We start from the raw sequence: 22,984 nt of genomic DNA, 5'->3' as shown, positions 1-22,984 counted from the left end.
TTTAGGGGTGCTGAGCTCAAAAATACTACCAAAAATAGGGGCGGCCCATCCCTATGGCAGCTGGGTAACAGCTGCAGCTCAGCTGGGAGCGGCCAAGAGTAGAATCAGTAGATAGGGCTTGTGCCGTGTCTAGGGGTAGGTTTTTATGTTTGCTGAGCTTAATACTACTACAAAAATAGTGGCGACCAATCCACATGGCAGCTGGGTAACGGCTGCAGCTCAGCTGAGAGCGGCCAAGAGTATAATGAGTAGATAGGGCTTGTGACGTGTCTAGTGGTAGGTTTTTAGGGGTGCTGAGCTCAAAAATACTACCAAAAATAGGGGCGGCCCATCCCTATGGCAGCTGGGTAACAGCTGCAGCTCAGCTTGGAGCGGCCAAGAGTAGAATCAGTAGATAGGGCTTGTGCCGTGTCTAGGGGTAGGTTTTTATGTTTGCTGAGCTTAATACTACTACAAAAATAGTGGCGACCAATCCACATGGCAGCTGGGTAACGGCTGCAGCTCAGCTGAGAGCGGCCAAGAGTAGAATGAGTAGATAGGGCTTGTGACGTGTCTAGGGGTAGGTTTTTAGGGGTGCTGAGCTCAAAAATACTAACAAAAATAGGGGCGGCCCATCCACATGGCAGCTGGGTAAGCTAGACACGTCACAAGCCCTATGTACTCATTGTACTCTTGGCCGCTCCCAGCTGAGATGCAGCTGTTACCCAGCTGCAATATGGATAGGCCACCACTATTTTTGGTAGTATTTTTGAGCTCAGCACCCATTAAAACCTAACTCTAGACACCTCACAAGCCCTATGTACTCATTCTACTCTTGGCCGCTCCCAGCTGAGCTGTAGCTGTTACCCAGCTGCCATGTGGATTGGTCGCCACTATTTTTGGTAGCAGTTTTGAGCTCAGCAACCATAAAAAACCTACCCCTAAACATGTCACAAGCCCTATCTACTCATTCTACTCTTGGCCACTCCAAGGTGAGCTGCGGCCGTTACCCAGCTGCAATATGGATGGGCGGCCACTATTTTTGGCAGTATTTTTGAGCTCAGCACCCCTAAAAACCTACCCCTAGACACGTCACAAGCCCCATCTACTCATTCTACTCTTAGCCGCTCCCAGCTGAGCAGCGGCCGTTACCCAGCTGCCATATGGATGAGCTGCCACTATTTTTTTGTAGTATTATTGAGCTCAGCACCCATAAAAACCTACCCCAAGACACGTCACAAGCCCCATCTACTTATTCTACTCTTGGCCGCTACCAGCTGAGCTGCAGCTGTTACCCAGCTGCCATATGGATGGGCTGCTACTATTTTTGGTAGCATTTTTGAGCTCAGCAACCATAAAAACTTACCCCTAGACATGTCACATGCCCTATCTACTCATCATACTCTTGGCGGCTCCCAGCCGTTTTCAGCCGGTTCTAGCCGTTTAGCAGCTGGCACTAGAAATTTTAAAAAATGGTTATTGCTATCATTTAACATAAATTAAACCAAAAATATGTTTTTAAAAGTTGATTCCTACGTAATTAATGATGAATTTGCTCTGAAAATAGGCAAAAAACGGCTAAACGGCTGAGCCGCCAGCTGCCAGCCGTTACTTTTCCAACTTTTTATTCGATTTAGGGAAAATAGACCTACCAAGGATTACTCATGCAAAATTTCAGATCAAAATTCGAATTCTAAGTGCCATTTATACATTGATTACGAGATGGTTGCATTAAAAACCCCCCCCTTATATTCTGTGGAAGGTTAGAACAGATTTTACTTAAGTCTCCTCTTTTAGTCAAGACTTTATATGCTAGTCTATAGGCTATACAATGTGTGTAAACTAGTGGTTGCACCACTACATTCAAAGGGGGTAAAAATTGGTCAGATCAAATCTTCTTATAATTCGCCTAAAACCATCCATGCGGAGCTATCCTAAAAAGTAGAACACAATCTTTATTCGTAATCTTAAGCGTCTGACAAAAAACATACTACTTTATATGATAGGATACAGCCTGTAGTCTTATACAAAAGTAAACTTTTAATTTTAATTATTATTTTGCAGGATTGGAGCTTCGCTGTTGGGAACAAGAATTGCCTTGTTTACCAACTATCCATTCAAAAATGAATTCAACAGGAACATATTCAAAATAGATGGAAATGATTGAGTGTTTAAAAAAATACAGCCGTTCTTGTGATGATAAGAGTTGCTATCAGGGAGGGAGGGAACATTGGGCTGTTTATTACACTGGACACCCAAAGTTTTATAATAATGTTTTCTTATTCGTTTGCACAACAACTTTGAGGACTTTTATTGAAGTTTGATTGGTTAGTTCATCATGTTCAGTGTCCAAACATTTCAACCACTAATTATAATCTTGAGAAGGGGGAAATTTGTGTATCATCTTTGGGGATGTACATCACTTTATCGGCCATTATCTTATCCCTTCAGATCACTGAGTTGCTCATGGAGTAAGGGAGGGGACAATAGGCAATTAATTAAAATTAAGAGTTTTCGCTGAAAAGCAACGAAAGCCAGATTTATCCAGAAAACTTGACCACCAAAAATGTAAAGGGATCATGGTAATATAATTTAGAACCAAATTAGTTCTAAGAAAAAAATCATTTACTTGAAAATTAAATTACCAGTACATCACAATGTAGTAAACATTCTGTTTTTAATCACTAGAAAAATCACCCTTAGAACTTCGTCAACCCTTCTCATATATTTTTAACTGCTACCTAAAATTCAAGCGGTTCTTAGATTATTTAATACATAAATATCACAGTAGAGTTTCGTTACATGAAATGACATTTTCTTTGGAAAAATATTTGTTAAAATCAGTCATCTAATAACAAATTTTTCTGTCTGCCATATTCAAAACTAACTCAGCTAGTTAACGGGGCATTGATGCGCTAGTACCCAAAGTCAGTCAGAACCTGCAGAATTCTTGCACATTCCCTTTAAGCCAGTACCCAAAGTTTGAGACTCTTAAAAATTGAATATTCGATCCATTGTCCCCTCCCTTACTCCCTGGAGTTGCTACCCTTTCTTCATTAAATCCCTTATTAATACAGGAGTCCTTATATTCAAAGTTTGAAACCAATAGGTCGATTTTAATATATGCCTAACATACGATCATTTCTAACAATTTATAAATGTAGAAATGATTCGCTTTAGATAGAAATTTGGTATTTTTATTAAGAAATAAAATCAAATCTTCATGAATATAAATAATTTAGAGATACTTTTTACGAGATAGAATGGTCTTTTAGGAATGTTTTGTTTTAAATATTTACAATGTACATGTATATACATGTATGTTTAAATTATTTAATTTATAACAGTATTGATTTTTTAGTAGCAAAGCTACTCTATAATTCACTCTGTCGGAAAATGTGATTTTCTTAGCTGCCATTCAAGATAGACTTTTTAAAAGCGAAGCTTTTCTATAATTAGGGTCCGTCCGTCCGTCCGTAACGGATAGCTTTTTTCGTTAATTTAGGCATGTTATAATTGTCCTATCGATTTCAAATTTTGTATGGTGATTCCTTTAGTAATTAGGTACGATTTAGAAAGCGTAGCAACTCTATAATCATTACTAGAATATCCGTACGTCCATTTTAAACATGTTGATTTTTTTACTTTTTTAACAACAAATTTTTATGTGATCTAATAATCCGATTGATCTGAATTTTGGTATACTGATTCCTGGGACAACAAAGTACAACATTATAAGCGAAGCAACTCTATAATCAAGTCCTAAAAATGTAAGTATGTCCATAAACATAATCCTGTATAAAGCAGTTTTTCAACAAATTTACTTATAACTTTGCTTCGACTCTTATACATTTATATTCCGATTATTTAGTTCTGACACTATATAAGTGTTAATGTCCGTTTGTCCTACTGTTTTAGTGCTTCGCTTTTATGGATGTTGTCATCCTTGTTTTGTAAATTCCCTACACCAATCAGCTTCCAGTTTATAATTTACTGTCAGTCTGTCAGTCTTAGTATAAAATATAAATATTTAAGAATGTAAAAAAACCGTGTGAAGGTTTGTGTTTTGTTTTATATAAATATATTCTGTTTATAAATCAAAATGACCGTTTTTATATTTCAATCAATGATGTTTGTGCTTCGTTACTTATGGACGTTGTCTTCCTTGCTTAGGTAAGACGAACAACTTCTTTAATCATAATTTCAAAATAAAACTTTTTTCCAACATTCTAAAATATTAAAACATATTTGTTAGCTCTGAAAATGACCAGACCTCGTACTATGCAGATATTCCAGGTAAAGAAATTTCCAGTATGGCTTCGAAACCGATGAATATCCGTTGGATTAGAATCAGTTCTTAGCCATACAGAAAAATCATGAATGTCATCGTATTACAGACAATTTTGTACGAATTGAAAAAAAAAATAATTTATTAATACCAGTTTTGTTAGCAAGGGCTTTAGGCTCTTCTGGGCTAACAATTTTCATCTGCGGAAAACTGTCAATAATACGATGCTATAAATATTAACTATTCATATAAGTTAATTTTGTTTTTATAAAATTTGAGGTTCGAAAAATGATTAATTGAAAAGTTATCAAAGTTTTCAAACTTTTAAAATCCATCATGAAAAGATTGAACAAATTTTGATGCGCATTATTTTATATTTTTATTAGTAGGTAGCTAAGCTACACTTCAATTTATTTTGTCTGTACGTCCGACGTCATTCTATAACGCTATTATCTCGGTTGCTATTTAAGATAAACTGCTGATTTTTTATGAAGATACTCTCTATCAAAGACTTACTTTGTCAGTCAATTTGTCGATTTTGCTACCAAAGACATTTATATATTGACATACTAGAGTTGGCTCGATATAACTATCTCACTATTGGCTAGTTTTCTATGAGTACATATCTATTTATCGATTTCTCAATAAATCAATTTTCCTCCCCCGTCATTACTATCTAAAAGAAAGAAGTAAATATTTAATAATTTAAATGGTTTTAAAAAGATTTTTTCATTTATATTTTTTTACATTACCATCACCAAAGGGTTAATATGATTAAAATTTTAGTTGTAATATTTGAACACACAAAAGGAAGTAACGCCACAATCAAATTCTTTTAAAACAGAGTTTTCTTAAATTTACTATAATAAAAATTTAAATTTTCTTTTTTAAAATTAGAAATTAAATACTTTAATTAATATAATATAAATAGCAACATGAAATGAAAAAAAAGAATTTATCTTTAATAAAGTAAAATAATGGGTCTCATCGTTCTGGCTAATGAGAGTTTATCATGGATTATTGGAGCACTATGAGTTTTAAACATTTATTCCTTGGAAAACTTGAGCTCATTTATAGACATTTATTTCCTATATAGATCTGACATGGATCTTGAAGCAATAAAGCAGGCTGTTTTGTTATGTTAAAAATTGGAAGAATCTATTAAATAAAAGTTATCGCAAATATACTTAGGTTTCGTGATTTTCTGTCATTCTTCTATAATTCTCTTTTTTTTCTTTCCTTTCCTCTTTTTTTATGACCACTCAACACAACTCTAAAATAAACCTTATTAATGATTATTTTTTGCTTCGCTACTTATGGATGTTGTTATCCCTCTGTTATAATATTTTGTTTATTTTTAGTAAGTTTGGCTGGTTCCTTCATATTCTACTATGTTGAGGAAGGTATGTACTAACTAGGGTTGGGCCGGATACTTTTTTGGCCGGATACCGGATATCCGGCTGATTTATAATACTGGATATCCGGTTCCGGCCGGATATCTGGCCAACGTTCGATATCCGGCAAATTACCGGATAACCGGATATCCGGCGTCAAAAATCAGCAGGATATCATAAAACCGGATAACTGGCCAGACCGGATATCCGGCCCAACCCTAGTACTTACATAGCACAAATACTACATCCTTGTATAAAAGTAACATGATGGTTGTGTGTGTATATGTAGCTTAAGATCCGCTGAACCGATATTGTTCTCCTTTACAATGAAACTTCTCCTGGTTATTTTTGGTGAGGGTACCACATTCTTCTAAAGAGAAATCACCCCTGGAAAAAATACCCCTCCCCCCTCAAAAAAATCACACCTGGAAAAAATACCCCCCCCCCCCCCTAAAAAAATAAACTCGTTTTCAAACAAAAAAATGCAATAGGGAGAGGGTCAATTTCCCCCCATACACATCAAGTGTCCGTAGTGGCCACTAGAGGCCTCTAGGGGCGTAGCTGTTACTTCTCGATAATGTACAAAATATGTAAATAGTTATGCACAATATGTTTTTGATTTGAGAAACCTTTCTCTGAAGATACTAATTATATGTAGGAAAAATTCCTGTTATGTTTTCTGCCAAATTATTTTTACATTATTATGCCATCATTGTTTTTTGTTTATTCTACTCTTAAAGCTTGTTTTATATATAAAAGATTTCCTATATATTTTAGGGACTTTTTCTTTTGTGTTTTCGTGAATTAAACTAAAACAATATTTAATATATTTAGATGGGAAGAGTGGCGCTTCGCCCCTTAACTCAATTGGTTCTGGGTTCTTCAATGTTGATCCAATTTTAAGGTAAAAAAATCTTTTTTTGCGTGTATCTTCCCCTCCCCCGGCCAAATAAAGGGGGTGGAAACTCCTGAACAAGGGCCTATACCCCCCTGATGCACCCACCTAAAGCTCACACCCTCCTCGGTTTTAGTTTAAGGGGGTGTCAAAATTTTCGGATTGCTTAATAGTTTTTCAAATAAATTTCAAAGAATCTTAGACCACATATTTTCTTTGTAAATCTCAGTATTCCATTTTCAATAATTATGCTTTGAAGAAGTGTATGAAAAAAAGACTGTTTATATCAAATATTTATTTTAGATGTGGTGGTAAAGCCGTACCTTTGGATTCTGTTGTTTGTCAAACTGTCCTTGCCAAATTATTGGGATCTCTAGGTAATCAATATTTATGGGAAGAAATTATATTTATCGCATCGTATTATAGACAGCTTTCCGCGGATATTAAAATGAAAAACAGTTATGTTAGCCCTAAGGGGCCTAAGGTCTGGGCAAACAAAACTGTTATTTATTTTTTGGTTTGTTTAACTTAATATTCGAAGAAAATTGTCTGTAATACGATGCTATACATGAATTTTCAGAATGCCTGAGATCCGGTTCTGATCCAAAGAATATTATTAGGTTTCATAGCCATGCTGGAATAGTTATTTCTTCCATCGTATTATAAACCGCTTTCCGCGGATATAGAATGTAAAATTATAAGATTAAAACTAGTTTTTTTAGCCCCGAGATGCCGTAGGCACGGGCTAAAAAAACTGGTTTTAATCTTATGATTGTACATTTCTATATTCGTAGAAAGCTAGATATAATACGATACTATACATAAATTTTCAGTATGCCTGAGATCCGGTTCTGATCCAAAGGATATTATTAGGTTTCATAGCCATGCTAGAAAGATGTTTCTTACTTCTTTATATTTTGTTTTTATCAATCATTTAATATAAAGTATAATATATATTTCCAAATAAAAAGTTAGAAAATTTTGATAAAGCTGCAAAATCCATGAATAAAATAAGAAAATGCTAGATATTTGTACTTATATAACCGAGATTTTTGTGTATTAAGATCTCTGGAGGGGACGCTTGTTGCCAGCCAAGGAATGTGGATACAATATGATTCATTTCACCCCCATTCAGGTATTGTAAAACCATTTTGATTTTCATGCTAATTATAAAAAAAATAACCACTACGCCCCTACCACTTCAGTAATGGGAAAGGAGGGTTGAAAGTCGATCCTCCACTTTGATTTTTAGTTAAAAAAATTGAGGGTCATTTTTTCCAGGTCCATTTCTCTTTGTAGGAGTTGTTTTCGCAATCCCCCAAAAAAACTAAACATTTCCTGGACCTATTCGAAGCTTCAGTGTAAAGAATAACCATATCGGTTAAGGGGTTAGCGAGATATTTAGCAACCCACACATACAGACAAACATGCTATTACATTTATTTAGTACTTTCTTAGAGTTGAGAAAGCTTTACTGTTACTTACAATAATGTTTTTAAGGCTCTTGGGGCTTCGAACTCAGCTTACTCAATTATGAATCAACATTCCCTGAATCCAGCATTCTCCAAGGGAAGGAAAGAAGAAGCTACTTTTGAACAGGTCTGATAGAAAATTGCATAGAATATAACAAATTTTGGATCTACTGCAGTTCACGGTAAAATATTGCTGGTAAGCAATATTTCCAAAAATCTATGAATTTTAAAGGCTGCTAGCTGCCAAACGGCTGAACGTACAAATCATACCCGCACACCAGTTTAAGCGGCATAAGAAGACCTACAAATAATCTGGAATAGCCAAGATCCATTTATGCACAGGGAAAGCTTCACTGAAGGAAAAAGCGCGTAAAATAGGTATTTTTCGCGCATTTCTCTGCACTGCGAGATAATTATGCATTATTTTACCGTGAACTGCAGTAGATCCCAAATTTTTGCTGGTTGGTGCGGGGGAGGGGGGGAATTTTCACACGGCCAGTTTATCTTAAGAGGTAGGAGGTAGCCTCCCCTTAAATACTTATAAACCTTTTATTGACCAATGAAAAGCTTCAATAAAAAGGAGAACCAGATGGTCATCTTGTTACACTACAGAAAGATTATCAGCAGGCACAAATTATTTCCTTACACATTTAAGACCTGAAGACAAATATTTTGCAAGTTATTTTTACACTTTAATAGATTAGTGCTCGATATTTTAATAGAACAAAGGATATAACTTATACATATAATTTTTCAAGTATTTTAATTTAAAATAATATAATTCATTAATATTATAAAAGTTTAAAGAAAATATTTCAAAAGCGCAAAAGATAATAATTATTTTCATTGAAAACAACAAATCAATAAATTCCATCTTATTTTTTAATAGAACTATTTTTAATAAATGGCAGAAATATTGATCTTATTTAATTGCACAGATATTTTGATCTGCGCAAAATGTGGTATCTCAATCATATATAGATGTGTTTTTTTTTATTTTAATCAAGTTAATTTAAAGTATTTTATGTTTCATCATTTATATTTCTTCGTTTCATGTTTTACGAGGGGCTTTGTCCATAGTGTCTTGTTTTTTTTTGCTTGGGCCATAGATGACCTTCCCACTGCTTAGATGCTATACATAAGACCATAACGAAGCTTCCCTCAATGTTTTGGACGTGTGTGTGTGTGTAGCCATAGTTTCTTAGTGTTTGAACCTAAGTAGTCATGGAGTAGGACGAGACACTTTTGTATGCTAGCACTAGGGCCAGCTCAAGGTCCACGCTCAAGCACAAGTACTTGACCCACTGTCTTAAGGGACCTACTCTTTATTACCTCACCCTCGCCGAGTATGGCAGGTGTCCCAAATTAAGTCATCGTAATGAATGACGCTCTCCGCAGAGGAGCTTGGGTAAGGGTTGTACTGATATTATGTACTTGATTATTGAGTATCATCCAAACTACCCAATTATCACCCTTCTTACACAACCAAGGGGAAGTTGCGTGAATGAATTGCGACTGTGAATTTCGAGTTGCCACATGGGGACTTGAACTAGAACTCTCACCACCTTAACTCAGTGCGTTACCACTGAGCTACGACGCCATACCTATGATATGAATATTTGTATTAAGGTTGAAGTTATTCTAGAAGAGTTAAGAGAGAGCCATGGAATAATGTCAATCTGTGATATTGTTCTCAATCATACTGCCAACGAAACAGAGTGGCTAGGAACATTTTTCACTTGATCTACATTTAACTCATTTTTGGCCAAACTGTTAGTTAGAAATGTTTATGTATTGTAATTTTTTCCCATTTACTGATTTGTTTTCTTTTAAATTTTCTATAACTACTCTTACTATCCTGTAAAGGTGTGAGTTTTAAGGCTTATTAAAGTAGTATAACGATAAAAAAAACTTTTTAAAAATTTTGTCTATAGTTCTTTTCAATAAGGAAAACATATATTTAGTGAATATTATCGTTATACTACTGTTTTTAAGCCATAAACTCGCACCTTTACGGATTTTTTAGCACAACCTACCTCCCCCTTTGTTATTTTTAAAATCAAATATGAAAGGAGCTCTGCACGAAAAAAAGATCACAAATAAATTTAAACATCTTACAGCATTTTGTTCCTGAATATACTAGGTTTCTGTAGATTAGGTCATACAAATGTAAAACATGCTTTTATGAAAAATTAGATTAAAAATGAAGAATTGTCGTCAAATGTTTTGTTTTGTTCAACGTGTCATAAAAAGATACATAGTATTGAACTAGTTGCAATTCATTTTACATTTTTAATTCCCTCGTAGTTCTAGATTAATTGACGTATTGAATTACTAAGTAAAAATGAAATGAATAGGGGAGCATCCCTCTGCTACTTACAACATGATCAACTCCCCACATCTGAGACCCGCCTTCCTTCTTGACAGAGCAATAGCTTGGCTAGCCATTGATATAGGTAAGTGTATATCTTGCCAGTAGCAAAGCTACTCTACAATTCAGGTTGTCAGTCAGTCCGTAACGCTATGGGGAAATATAATTTTCTCGTTTGCTATTGAAGATAGACAGCTGATATTTTTAGACTCCTATGCCATATGCGCATCTAGACTATATATTGTTTTGTCCGTCTATCTGTAGGTTTGTGATTTTTTCTCTAACTTATCTTTGTTACGTAAACTGGACATATGCTGTATACCTCATTTTTTCCGTTTCTTCAATTCATGAGTTTTTGCGCTTCTCTACTTATGGATATTGCCATCCTTGTTTATACATATATAAAAGAAAAAAGTTATGTTTAATAGTATAAAACTGATAAATAATTATTATTTCTATTTATAAAAACCATATAGTACTTTGTAATCTTATTTTTATAGGAGATGGAAAATGGGTAGAACGTGGCTTGGCCAAAGGAATATCATATTTTCTTATTTTATTTAAACACTAGCGGCTACGCCCCTAAAGGCCTATTATTTCTTTTTATTTCAATTATATAATTTGATAATAGTTATTTCTCGTATCGTATTATAAACGGCTTTCTGCGGATATAGAATGTACAATTATAAGATTAAAACTAGTTTATTTAGCCCCGTGGTGCCGAAGGCACCGGCTAAAAAAAACTAGTTTTAATCTTATGATTGTACATTTCTATATTCGTAGAAAACTGGATATAATACGATGCTAGACATAGTTTTTTCGTATGGATGAGAACCGGTTCCTATCCACCGGATTCGAATGAATACGAGAAATACTTTTCTATGTTGCGTTCAAGTCTACTATAAGCAAGAATATTTAATATATATTCAGATTTTTTGTGATTTATCTTGGGAGGGTGGTTGTAACCTCCCCCAAAATAGCTATAAACCTTTCTGGGACCTATGAGAAGCTACCCTGTTATAGAAAACCCGATTAGTTCAGCGGTTAGCGAGATCCCTTCGGTACAGACAAACGAACAAACAAACATCTTTAAGGATAAAGCAGTAAATTTTTGGTATCCTAATTTAGATTACTCAAGTAATTAAGTATTTTTTATGATCGTATCTTTTTTTTCAATATTTTATAATATGAGAACAACATTTTTTCACAGATATTCAAATCATTGATAAATATGAAATTAATTTGCAAAGGAGTTGTAAAATCATCACAGGATTTGGATATTTGTAGACAACTCTTAGTGGAGAACTATATCCCTAGAATAAAGTATGCCTTTTAATACAAAAGCTACTCTATAATTCACTTTGTCTGACTGTCCGCCCGTCCGTAACGCTATAGGGGAAATAAGATTTTATATCAGCTGCTAAAAAAAATAGAAAACTAAAATTTTTGTTAAGTTTCTATGTCAATCAGCATTCAGTGCATAATTAACTGTGTCCGTCGGTCTGCCAGTCATACTACAAAAATGTAAATATTAAAGCATTTAAAGAATGTCTATGAATTTATCCTTGACCAATGAACATCTGTTTTAAAATTTTTTTGTCCAAATTACCATCAATTATTTGCTCTGTGCTTCGCTACTTATATATTTTAATATCCTCGTTTAATCATATTAAACATGTTTTAAAAAAATTATAAAGACAGTGGGGGAATAAAAAAAAATCCACCAAAAAAAATAGAAAAAATCCACTAAATAATTTTGTTTAGACTAGAAGAATTATTCTGTGTTGATGTGGAGAAACTGGTCCAACAGTTTTCTGATAATATTGGAGAAGCCAGCAATAATAAGCCCGAGGGTATGTACATAAATATTACATATTTTTTCATATGCTGAACAAGGATGACAACATCCATAAAAAGCGAAAAAATCATGGATTGGAATTCGGACAAGGAGATTACAATAGCATTTGTTAAAAAATTATTTATTGGAAAACAATCACTAAACCTTTCTCATGTATTTTTATATATTTATATTTTGTAGCCTGACCGACAGAAAGACGGGCAAATTTAATTATATACTATATTATGATGATGGGTATGGGAAATTCACACACAAAAAAAGCCGTTTATATTGAAAAGCAGCTGAGAAAATCACATTTCTCTCTTAGCGTTACGGACTTAATAACAGACGTACGGACAGAAATGTTAATTTTAGAGTAGCTTTGCTACCAAAAAGAGTTATTGGAAGGAATTAGAAAGTACATAAACAAGAAGAAAAATGTTTGAAATCAAAATTTAAAACAACGTATCCTAACTTTTGTGAATTTTTTTAAAAATAGCTAGTCGGTGTTTTTAGTAAGTAGTAGTTGATGTAAAATGATCCATAGAATTTAGATATGCAATCGGTCTTATTTTTAAAGTAATTTAAGTTTAAAAAAATTAAGTTGGATTTATGATACTAAAACGCAACAAAAAAAGAAGAAAATTGCCATTATAAACAAAAATAGTAAGATCTTTAATTTGACACCTTACTTATTAAAGTCTGTTGAGTAATTACTAAAAAAAAATCTATTTTGTTGAAGCCTGGTGAATAAAAACTTTGAGCTTTTGGAAGCACGTCACGAGAGGGTCAAACAAAAATCACAAAATTTAGGACACATTCTTTACTAACAGAATGTTTAGTGATACCAAATGGTACTAATAAAACGTATTTTTAATTTTAGGTAGTGTTGTAATCCTTCAAGACTCAGACTATGGTAGATTAACCTCCACTGTTGATATGAAATTAGCAGATTCCATCTTCAACACTCATCACCATAGGAAATTTATCTTTACATTAATTTTTTTTCTAATTGGTTTTGAAGTGAAGCTACTCTATAATTACTTTGTCTGTCCATCTGTCAGTCCGTAACGGGCTAAAAAAACTGGTTTTAATTTCATGATTGCACATTTTTATATTCGTAGAAAGCCGGATATAATACGATGCTAGACATAGTTTTTTGTATGGATGAGAACCGGTTCCTATCCACCGGATTCGAATGAATACGAGAAAGAAAGCTATTCTTTATTGATAAAATCAAGGGAGAGAGGGAGGTGTCATTGGGCTGTTTATTACAACAGTCTCTAAAATTTTTTAATGACATTTTCTTATTCACAGGCTTAACAACTTTGGGGACTTGAATTTAATTGGTTTGCAATTTAAACTAAGTGTCCTAACGTTTCAACCACTAATTGTAATCTACATAAAGGGTAATTTTGTGTATCATCATTGGGGCTGTACACAAACTTATCCCTTTAGATCCCTGATAGAACCTGACTAAATGTATTTAACAAAAAAGATAAAGAATTCAATAGAAAATGTAAATTTGTATTGATAGTGCTCACAATGAAGATGAAAGAAGAAATATTTGCGTTGGAAATTTCAAGGAGAGTTTTCAAAAGATATTTTTGACACCATGTTCAAAAAATATCTATTTATCATAGGGTTATAACTATCTGATTTTGAAAGTTTTGCAAAACTATTAAAAACAAATAGTGTGCAAACTTTTTTAGTGCAGAAGTTAAAGTTTAGTTTTTAAACACCAATTTTAAACAAATGTTGAGGAAATTAATCAGTTTCATGTTTTAAAACGTTGTTAAAAGCGAAGCTTTTCTGTAATTAGGGTCGGTCCGTCCGTACGTCCGTAACGGATAGCTTTTTTCTTTAATTTAGGCATGTTAGAATTGTCCTATTGATTTCAAACTTTGCATGGTGATTCCTGTAGTAGTTAGGTACGATTTAGAAAGCGTCGCAACTCTATAATCGTAACCAGAATGTCCGTACGTCCATTTTAAACATGTTAATTTTTTACTTTTTAACAAAAAAGTTTTATGTGATCTGATAATCCGATTGATCTGATTTTTGGTCTACTGATTCCTGGGACAACAAAGTACAATGTTATAAGTGAAAAACTCTATAATCAAGTCCTAAAAATGTAAGTATTTCCATATACATTATTTTCATCAAATTTACTTACAATTTTGCTTCGACTCTTATACATTTATATTCTGATTATTCAGTTCTGACACTATACAAGCGTTAATGTCCGTTTGTTCTACCGTTTCAGTGCTTCGCTTTTATGGATGTTGTCTTTCTTGTTTTTACATATTGTATTAATCTTTTTAATACTCTTTTAACAAAAATAATATCCTATTCAAAACGAAAATTCTAGAATCACCTGGAACTACTGAATTATTCTAAAAAAGAAGAAATCCGCCAAATTCTGAATGTTGCTGTAAATAACATTTTCAGTGGTGCAAGGTAAGTTTATGTTTGATACTTGTTTTGTGTTGTTACTAAAGGAAAGTGGGTAAAAATGATAGGGGGGGGGGGGGTAGATGAATGTGGGTTTGGCGAAATTTTCACTTGTAATTGTTTGTCAGATTTCTAGTCGCTTGTTCCCGGGTTAGGTAAAGTAGAATTTAATATACCCCGCATGTTATAAATAGAGCTTTATGGCCTATTACTATCTTTCAGTATATTGAGAAGCCTTTGGGAAAGGGCATTTATCTTTCTACTTAAAAATATATCAACATCATTTTCATAGAATTGTGTTCTAATATGTTTAAAGAGTAGCTACTTAATGAATTTACAAAAAAATATTTTGATATTTGTAGAAGTTTTTGAAGCATTAAAATATTTCATTTTAAAAAATATTAATAAATAACGTATTAACAATTATATTATTTTTTAGTTACTAAATGCGCAATAAGATTTTTTTTAGAAATGCGTAGGATTTTTCTGTTACTACCTAACCTTTATTTTGTAGATGCGTAATGTCTCTGTAAGGTTTCGTTCATTCAACTATTTTTTATACAGTCTAAATAATGGATATAGGATACACGTGAATAAATTGAAGGGGGAAAATTTTTGTCAATTTAGCTACTAATATGGACCTCATATATTGGTCAGTTCCCTCATCAAGTTGGAAGGTAGGGGATGGGGTAATAGGGGTGGATTGGGAATAGTTATCTTAGCCAGCGGCGCGTATTATGTAATCAGAGTGCTTTAAAATCTGATGCATTCAATCAGCACCTAATTTATCGTTTATCTCTTTTTTTTTCATGCATAATTTTTTTATTTTTTAAGTTATGAGAGAGTTGACCCATCAGGTCCACTGAAAACCAAAGTTGACCGGGACAATGAGTTGGTGGCTCCGTATTTTACCTGTCCTGAAAATGGCAGTCTAGAGGCAAGTTTATACGTTTTCTGTTATAAAATAAATTATTATTCTTTTTTTCTTTCATTGTTGAAGGTTTATTTATTTATTTATATTCATATAATATTAATGGATTATTTCTGTTTTTTTTTTATTATTTTTCTTTACAAAACGAATACTCTTTATTGCTCAATGCATCCAAAGAAATATTCTTATAATAAATTATTTGTTAGAGAGTATTTGGGTATAGTCCCTTTCGTGGCAACGCCCCTTTAAGGGGCGTTTTTTCGTATTTTTAAAGTAGCTTTTCTCCTTTTTCTAGCCACTGCGGGGGGCTCTAACCCTGCGTGGCCAATTGCCTAACCCTGCGGGGCAATCACCCAACCCAATATAACCTAACCTAACTGAAAATAACCTATTAAAAGCCTTTTAAAAATACGACGAATCGCCCCTTAAGGGCCGTTGCCACGAAAGGGACTATTCCCGAGTATTTTTTTTTATGGCATAAAGAATTTACATTTTCCACCAATTAAAAAATATTTCTGTCTTTTTCAAAAGTCTTATTTTTTACCGTTGTATAAACTCTTTTTTCAATGCTTTTTTTTAGCCCGTGCTTTCGGTATCTCGGGGCTAAAAAAACTAGTTTTAATCTTATAATTGTACTTTCTAAATCCGCGGAAAGCTGTTTATAATACGATGCGAGAAATAACTAGGTACTATTTCAAAAAAGGGTTAAGTTTTTATGAAGTCTAATCTTGTTTTAAATATTTTAAAGTTTGTGTTCTTCTCAGGAAGATATGGAGTTGATTTACACTGCAGGCGGAGGATTGTGTATGGCCCATAACGGTTGGGTCATGGGTGATGATCCTCTTAGAAACTTTGCACTTCCAGGTGATAAAATTATATTATTATTATTATTATTTGATTCTTTATTTGTCTTAATTATATACATAAAAACGTTTACATCTGAATTATAAGAGTTATTATAACAATATTAAATAAAGATTATTCAAGATATTCTCTTTAAAAAAGTGTTAGTTGATTGTAAACCAGAAGTAAAAAAAAAGAGAAAGAAAAATTGCCGTTTATCCTAAAAGGTGTACATTTAAATTAAGTCAAGACTTATTCAACAAATCTATTCTCAAAATATGTCAATTTTATACTAAAAAGATAGAACTTCAGTAAGTTCTAGAAAAAAATAAGGGTCATTAAGAAATTAAAAAAATGTTTATGATACAAATGTTAGGTCAATACTAATCCTAAATATATACTGATTAAAACTGTGTAACGGATACAAAGCTGAACTTTAAATTGTAAATGATGGATAAATAACAGCTTATACCAATAACGAACCTAATTCGGGGAAAAAATCACGAAACCTATACATGTTTTTCAGCTGTCGTTGGGGGGCAACACATCGTAATATTGACGACCTCTCCATTTGCCCCCTAAATATTATTTTAGAATTAAATCCATTGTTTGTTATACCTATCCCTGGATAAATAAGTGTGGCCTGTTAAATGAAAACTGCAGAATGCTTTAATGGGCAGACTACCGAAAGCTTCACCTCAAGAATATTGTTTAGGTTATATACTGACCCTCTATTGGATGAGGTAATTTTTCTTGTCTGTCTCCATGTGAAAAACAGGCTTAAATTCACATGGTTAAAGTTAGAATAACAAGAAATAATAATCCTCGGGATCATAATTTTTTTCTACTATACTAATTTATCAATACCCACCTATAAACTCTACAGGTGAGATGAAGTTGAGGTGAAATACTTAAGTGTGTCTAAAGATTTGGTGTGTTTGTTGTAAGTGTAAAGTGTAGGAATTATATATTACATATGGATTTGAAAAAACAAACACTTTTAGAAGTGCCCTCATTTGCAGGTAGTTTTCTTTCTATATTCGAAGTATGACATTTATCCAGGGTCGAATTGGTGTGTTGTTAATTTTTCATATCCTAATTTATAATTTTTGTTTTTAAACAAAAATTTTCTTTGAAAGGAAACAAATTCAAGCAGATTTGAATTTAAAGGGATCTTTTTTTTCAGTCTTGACTGAAAGATAAAAAATAACACAAGTGTAATTTCAATATTAACTACATTAATAATATTACTGGTGAGCGTTTTTGGGACTCCTACTAACAGCCAGCTTGAGTCGAAATTAAATTCCATATTCTGTAGAAATTCTGTGAAGTAGTTTGATGTAAAGTTTGTGGTGACGGGACAGTCCAGAAAAAAGTGCTGTGTTGTTTCTCTCGGTGCGGGTAGATTCAGGTCCAACTTACAAAGTGTACATTCTGGAGATTCTGGCCTAAAATTAGATATATTAGCGTTAAAATAGTTATAATTGTTTATGGACCTAAATGCGAATTCTCGGATATTTATTGGTAAAAAGGAAAAAGTCCATACTTTTTGCCATTTACGCTCTCTCTCTATGTCAAATTCTCTTATTTTCGCCCAGTTATACCTATTTAAGTAAGACTTACACTTTTCTATCCTCTGATCATCATTTGATAAGAAGTAACGAAAATGTTTTGACTTTACTTTTGGCTTTAAAAAAAGTGAACTGATTTTAGTTTGGGGCTTTGAAAGTTTACACCTATATAAAGCAATATTGTGCTGAACAAATCCTCGAAGTCTCAAAAATTCCATGTAATTAAAATTGACCTTTGATTTGAAAGTTTCTATAATCTAGACATATATTATCAATATTTAACAGGTCTCCAAAACAAATTGACTTTATATCTTTTTCATAGCGTACCCATGTTGTTTCTGTAAAAATTGCCCTGCTTACAATTTGTTTTTCACTATTACAGAAGAAATTATTTTTAAAAATTCTCATATCTTTTATGTTATCATGGTTTAGCCAAAATGAATTTGAAAATATTATATATGATTCAATAATTCTAGATAAAATAGGATTAATATTCTTATCTAATTTTTCATTGAAATAAAATGGATCATTTGCTTGACATCTAGTATTTTTTATTTCTAAAGCCCAAGTATCTACTATAGATAAGGATTTTTTATACATTAAAATATCTAAAGAGCGTAAAAAATCTATTACTTTTGGTATTCCTAATCCTCCATTTTCAACACTTGAAAAGATTTTAGATTTTGCAATTGGTCTACTTTGACATAAGAAAGAAATAATGAGATTTTCAATTTGCAAAATTATTTCTTCAGATGGAAAGACAACTGACCCTACATAATTCAGTAAAGGTAACATGAATCCCTTTATAATTGCAATTTTTCCAGGTGTAGTAAGGTAGAAAAGTGCCCAAAAATTTCTAACTTTTGACATTTTAGCGACAATTTTGTTCCAATTATTTTGCATATCAGACAGTTTTGAATCAAAATGTAAACCTAAAATATCAAAATCATCAACCAATTCAATACCAATTAAATCCAATTCCAGAAAAAAATCATTTGATGGCTTCCTACCTATAATACAAATTTTGGTTTTGTTTACATTAGTTCTTAAATTAGAAACTTGTGCAAAGTAGGTAAGAATTTGAAAAATAGTTTTTAAAGCAATGGCAGTTGGAGTAAATGCAACATTACAATCATCGGCAAATGCCGATTCAGGGTCTGGCTGTGTATCTGTGTCGGTCAATTTAAAAGGTATAGCTCTTGGTATTACAATTTCATTGTTAATTGATATAGTAAGTAATAAAGGGGTTAGGGCAATTTTAAAAATGTTAGGACTTGGCCTATCACCTTGCATATAACCAACTTTCATGGGAAAGTTAGGTGTTATTCCAGTATCGGTCAGAATGTGGGCAAATCTATCATTCATGCATGTTAAAATCATATTTATCATATTTGGGCCAAAATTCATAAATTCCAATACATCTCTCAAATATCCATGTCCAATACAGTCAAAGGCTGAGTGAAAATCAATTAAAGCAATTGCTAGAGATGAGTTGGAAGCTAAAGTTTTAGAAATTAGTTCATAAATTTGAATCAAATTTTCCTGAATAGTGTATTTAGAAGAATAAGCTTTTTGAGATGTGATATTTATTTTGTCAATTACTTTTTTTAACCTATGGTCAATAACCCCAGAGAAAATTTTGTACACAGTAGACAAACAAAAAATTGTCCTCCAAGATTTAATTTTTGAAAGGTCAGAATTTTTTTTGGCTATAAGTCTAATTTTACCACATCTTAGCATGCCTCTTAACTGTTTTTTATTAATCATTTCTTTAAAGCCTCTCAGTAAAGGTAAGCTTAAAATGTCCCAAAACTTAACCAACATTCTATAAGGAATACCATCTGGTCCTACACTAGAATTTAAATTAGCTGAACAAAGTGACTCTTTTAATTCATTAATAGAAATGTCTGCCTCTAATTTTTCTCTATCTGTGTTATTTAATTTATGTTCTAATATTTTTGGGTGATTTACATTATTGCCTAAAAAATCAGAGAGAGAAGAATTGGAAATAAAGGCTGTGCCAAATTTATTTTTAAAGTGATTTGTTAAAAACTCATTCCTTTCATTCTCACATGTAAAAGATTCACCTAAGTCATTCTTAATTTGTGAGATAGAGTCAGCTTTTTTTGAATTTTTTAGCAAACTACTAAATGCTTTCGAGGCCTTTTCTGCATTTAAAATGTGGAAATACCCAGAAGTCTCTAACCTACGATAATTTTCTTCATCTTCCATTTTACTCAGACTGTTTTCAATATCAATGATTTTATTAAGTACAGTTTCATCTGTGACATTTCCACACTTCAACGCGTTTAATGACTTTAACAAATCTTTTTGTATTTTTCTACTGCTCTTAAGAAAGTTTGATTGAAAGCTTATTATAGAATTTTTAATACAATTTAATAAAACTTCAAGGAAAGCATCATGACTAATATTTAAAGGCATTTCATACAATTCATTTAAAGGAGGAAGTAAATCAAAGAGATAATTTATAGCCCTATCTTTTTGTTCAATCCAGAACGATATTAGCCTATCATTTTTAAATTCTGTCAAACTTAGGTCATTCTTTAATCTAAATGCTAAACTTATCTGAGAAATAATGTCTTGTAGATGTAGCTTGTTAGGAACGTCACAATGTTGTAGAACCAGCTCGTATACATGGATTCTCACACCCTCAGTAAGACCATCAATATCTAATAAAGAAGAATTTATAGTACATTCACGTTTTGAAATATTTTGATATGTATTGAAAACCAATTGTTTGTGGTCAAAGAGGGAAGCTTTTAATGGCTCATAATTGCAAGAGCTAAAAGTATTTGCAAGCTGCGGACTCAGTAAAATATGATCAATTCTACTTCTGTTTGTCTTAGTTTTTGAGAAAGGAACATAACTAAATTCTAATTTAGTCGGATGAAGCAATCTAAATAAATCTACACAAAAATTTTCCTCTATCCACAAGGAAAGCTCTTTACAATGTTCTAAATTTGGCAATGAATTTGTATTTATCAAGTCTAAGTGTACGAGACCTTGTTCTGGTTGTATAGTTGTAGGTATTGCATTCAAATCCCCTGCGATAATGTAAAATGTATTTCCAATGCTCAATATTTTATCCCTTAACTGTCTAAAGAAATATTTGTTGTTATTTTGAGTTGGCCCATAGCATGATATCAATGAAATTCTACATTCATTTATTTTTAAATCCAAAATTAAAACATTTTCATCAATGGAACTAAAGCTTTTAATTATTTCATATTTCAAAGTTTGTTTGATTAAAATCGCTACACCCCTCTCCCCCTTTGAACTATTGCAATAAGATTTATAGCTACCAGCCATATTAAAACATACTTCTTTACTGAAAATACTTTCCTTATTATTTAACCTAATATCCTGAACGAACAGTATATCAGGTTTAGTTTTAAGCATTGCATTAATTTTAAGTTTAAACTTGTTTATTGATGCTTTACCTACATTGTAAGTGCTTATATTGATTGAGTTGCAATTAAGAGAACTAAAATAAATATCCTTAAGTAAAGAAACATCTTGTGTTGAATTAACATTTTGAATATAAATCTTTTCAATGAAACTTAAATTATTCATTAAACATTACTTTATAATTCTTAATAAAAGATGAGCAAGTAACTAAATAAAAATTAACTAAATTTAATCTGTTGTAGATAAGACTAAACTTTGTATGTTTGTTAGAAGATGTTTCAAAGTAGGGGTTTGAATACATAATAATTAGTAGGGGGGTAGAGAAAAAGAGGGGATAAATTGTTTGAAAAACTGGAAATTTAATTTTATTACAACTTCTGATAAATATATGAATATTGAATCTTACTAAGTTTATTATATGATTTCGGAACAAAAAAAAGACAACAAAGTAAACTAAAACTATATAAACCATAGCAAAAACAAAAATATTCAATTGAAATAATGTTATTTTTTAAAGCTTGAAATATTCAGAATAGCATGGCTGTTGCTTGAATTGTGAAACTAGTTTAGAATCTGCTGGTACTTTAACATTTTGGAGATGTATCCATGGTTTATTATAATCTTTTTCACGATAGGAAATAAATAAAGATTTACCAGTTTCAGTATTGGGTCTAATAAGAATATGTTTGTCTGTCAGGTCAATTTTCTCATTCTTAAAGTTTGATAGTTGAGCACGTATTTTTGTAATATCGTCAACAATTGATTTAGGCCAATGAAAAGGGGTTTTTAGACCAATTTTGCTTACTTCTTTAACTACCATTGCCTTATCTTCCTTACTTTTAGTCTTAACAATAAAAGGAATGGTGTTTTTACCATTACGCAAAGTTGTTTGTTTAGCAAGTGGTATGATCTGTGCTTTAGCGATGATATCTTTCAATTCAGCAATTTCTTCCAGAGATTCCTTAGCCTTTTTAACTATTTCCCCGTGCTCTTTTAGATTTGCCCCAAAGTCCAAGTCAATAATCTTACATTGAGTGGCTGTTGCCTTTAAGTCTTCACAGCACTTTTTATAGGCAACCGAAGTTTCAATAGAGTTTACTAAATTCCCACATACTACATTTTTAGTTAAGGTTGCCTTAGTAGAGTCAGCTGCTTTTTCTAGCCCCCCCAACCTTTCTAGCTAGAAGCATAAGCAGTTCTGCTGTATCATTCAAAATAGGCGACAGTTTGCTAACTAAACTTTTCGCTGTTACTTGGTCAGACCCCATATTTTCTGCTTTTTTTTCTAAACATTCCATGGTAGATGTTACATTTTGCCAATTTATCATAGCTCTTAAACTGTTTATAACCTATTTTTGAATGGGGGGTCAAAAATATACTAGGACACCTATAGAATCAGACTGCAGAGCCCAAATTTGAATTAAGTCCCCAGTAAACTTTTTTTGGGGGATTTAAAAACTAATTTTTAGTGTTGCTGTAATCATTTTGACCGAAGCAAAAGCTTTTTTTTTTACTTCGGG

The 22,984-nt window shown here is 32.4% G+C and overlaps 2 protein-coding genes across 6 annotated transcripts in view; one reads left to right on the top strand and one right to left on the bottom strand.

The window, feature by feature from the left end:
- The window catches only part of Nop56 (Nop56 ribonucleoprotein), a 422,283-nt gene that overhangs the window by 70,338 nt on the left and 328,961 nt on the right, over positions 1-22,984 (bottom strand). The gene's annotated exons all lie outside the window — the stretch shown is intronic.
- LOC145313134 (glycogen debranching enzyme) overlaps positions 1-22,984 on the top strand; it is a 75,027-nt gene that overhangs the window by 1,751 nt on the left and 50,292 nt on the right. For 4 of the 5 annotated variants that reach the window (XM_080152405.1, XM_080152407.1, XM_080152406.1 and 1 more), the window contains exons 2-19: positions 2,044-2,115; positions 3,222-3,254; positions 4,235-4,275; positions 5,629-5,670; positions 6,496-6,565; positions 6,860-6,933; positions 7,621-7,691; positions 8,057-8,155; positions 9,658-9,755; positions 10,387-10,484; positions 10,900-10,937; positions 11,652-11,722; positions 12,164-12,252; positions 13,120-13,216; positions 13,774-13,822; positions 14,608-14,696; positions 15,525-15,627; positions 16,386-16,485. In XM_080152405.1, the coding sequence (XP_080008531.1) occupies positions 2,044-2,115; positions 3,222-3,254; positions 4,235-4,275; positions 5,629-5,670; positions 6,496-6,565; positions 6,860-6,933; positions 7,621-7,691; positions 8,057-8,155; positions 9,658-9,755; positions 10,387-10,484; positions 10,900-10,937; positions 11,652-11,722; positions 12,164-12,252; positions 13,120-13,216; positions 13,774-13,822; positions 14,608-14,696; positions 15,525-15,627; positions 16,386-16,485 (1,334 nt within the window). Of the gene's footprint in view, positions 1-2,043; positions 2,116-3,221; positions 3,255-4,234; positions 4,276-5,628; positions 5,671-6,495; positions 6,566-6,859; positions 6,934-7,620; positions 7,692-8,056; positions 8,156-9,657; positions 9,756-10,386; positions 10,485-10,899; positions 10,938-11,651; positions 11,723-12,163; positions 12,257-13,119; positions 13,217-13,773; positions 13,823-14,607; positions 14,697-15,524; positions 15,628-16,385; positions 16,486-22,984 lie in introns of all 5 variants that reach the window. The other variant, XM_080152409.1, reaches the window with a different exon arrangement.

Source organism: Acartia tonsa, chromosome 3 (assembly GCF_053477335.1).
Source record: "Acartia tonsa isolate MP-2025a chromosome 3, ASM5347733v1, whole genome shotgun sequence".
Lineage (NCBI taxonomy): Eukaryota > Metazoa > Arthropoda > Copepoda > Calanoida > Acartiidae > Acartia > Acartia tonsa.
This window is presented reverse-complemented; position numbering and strand designations above follow the sequence as displayed.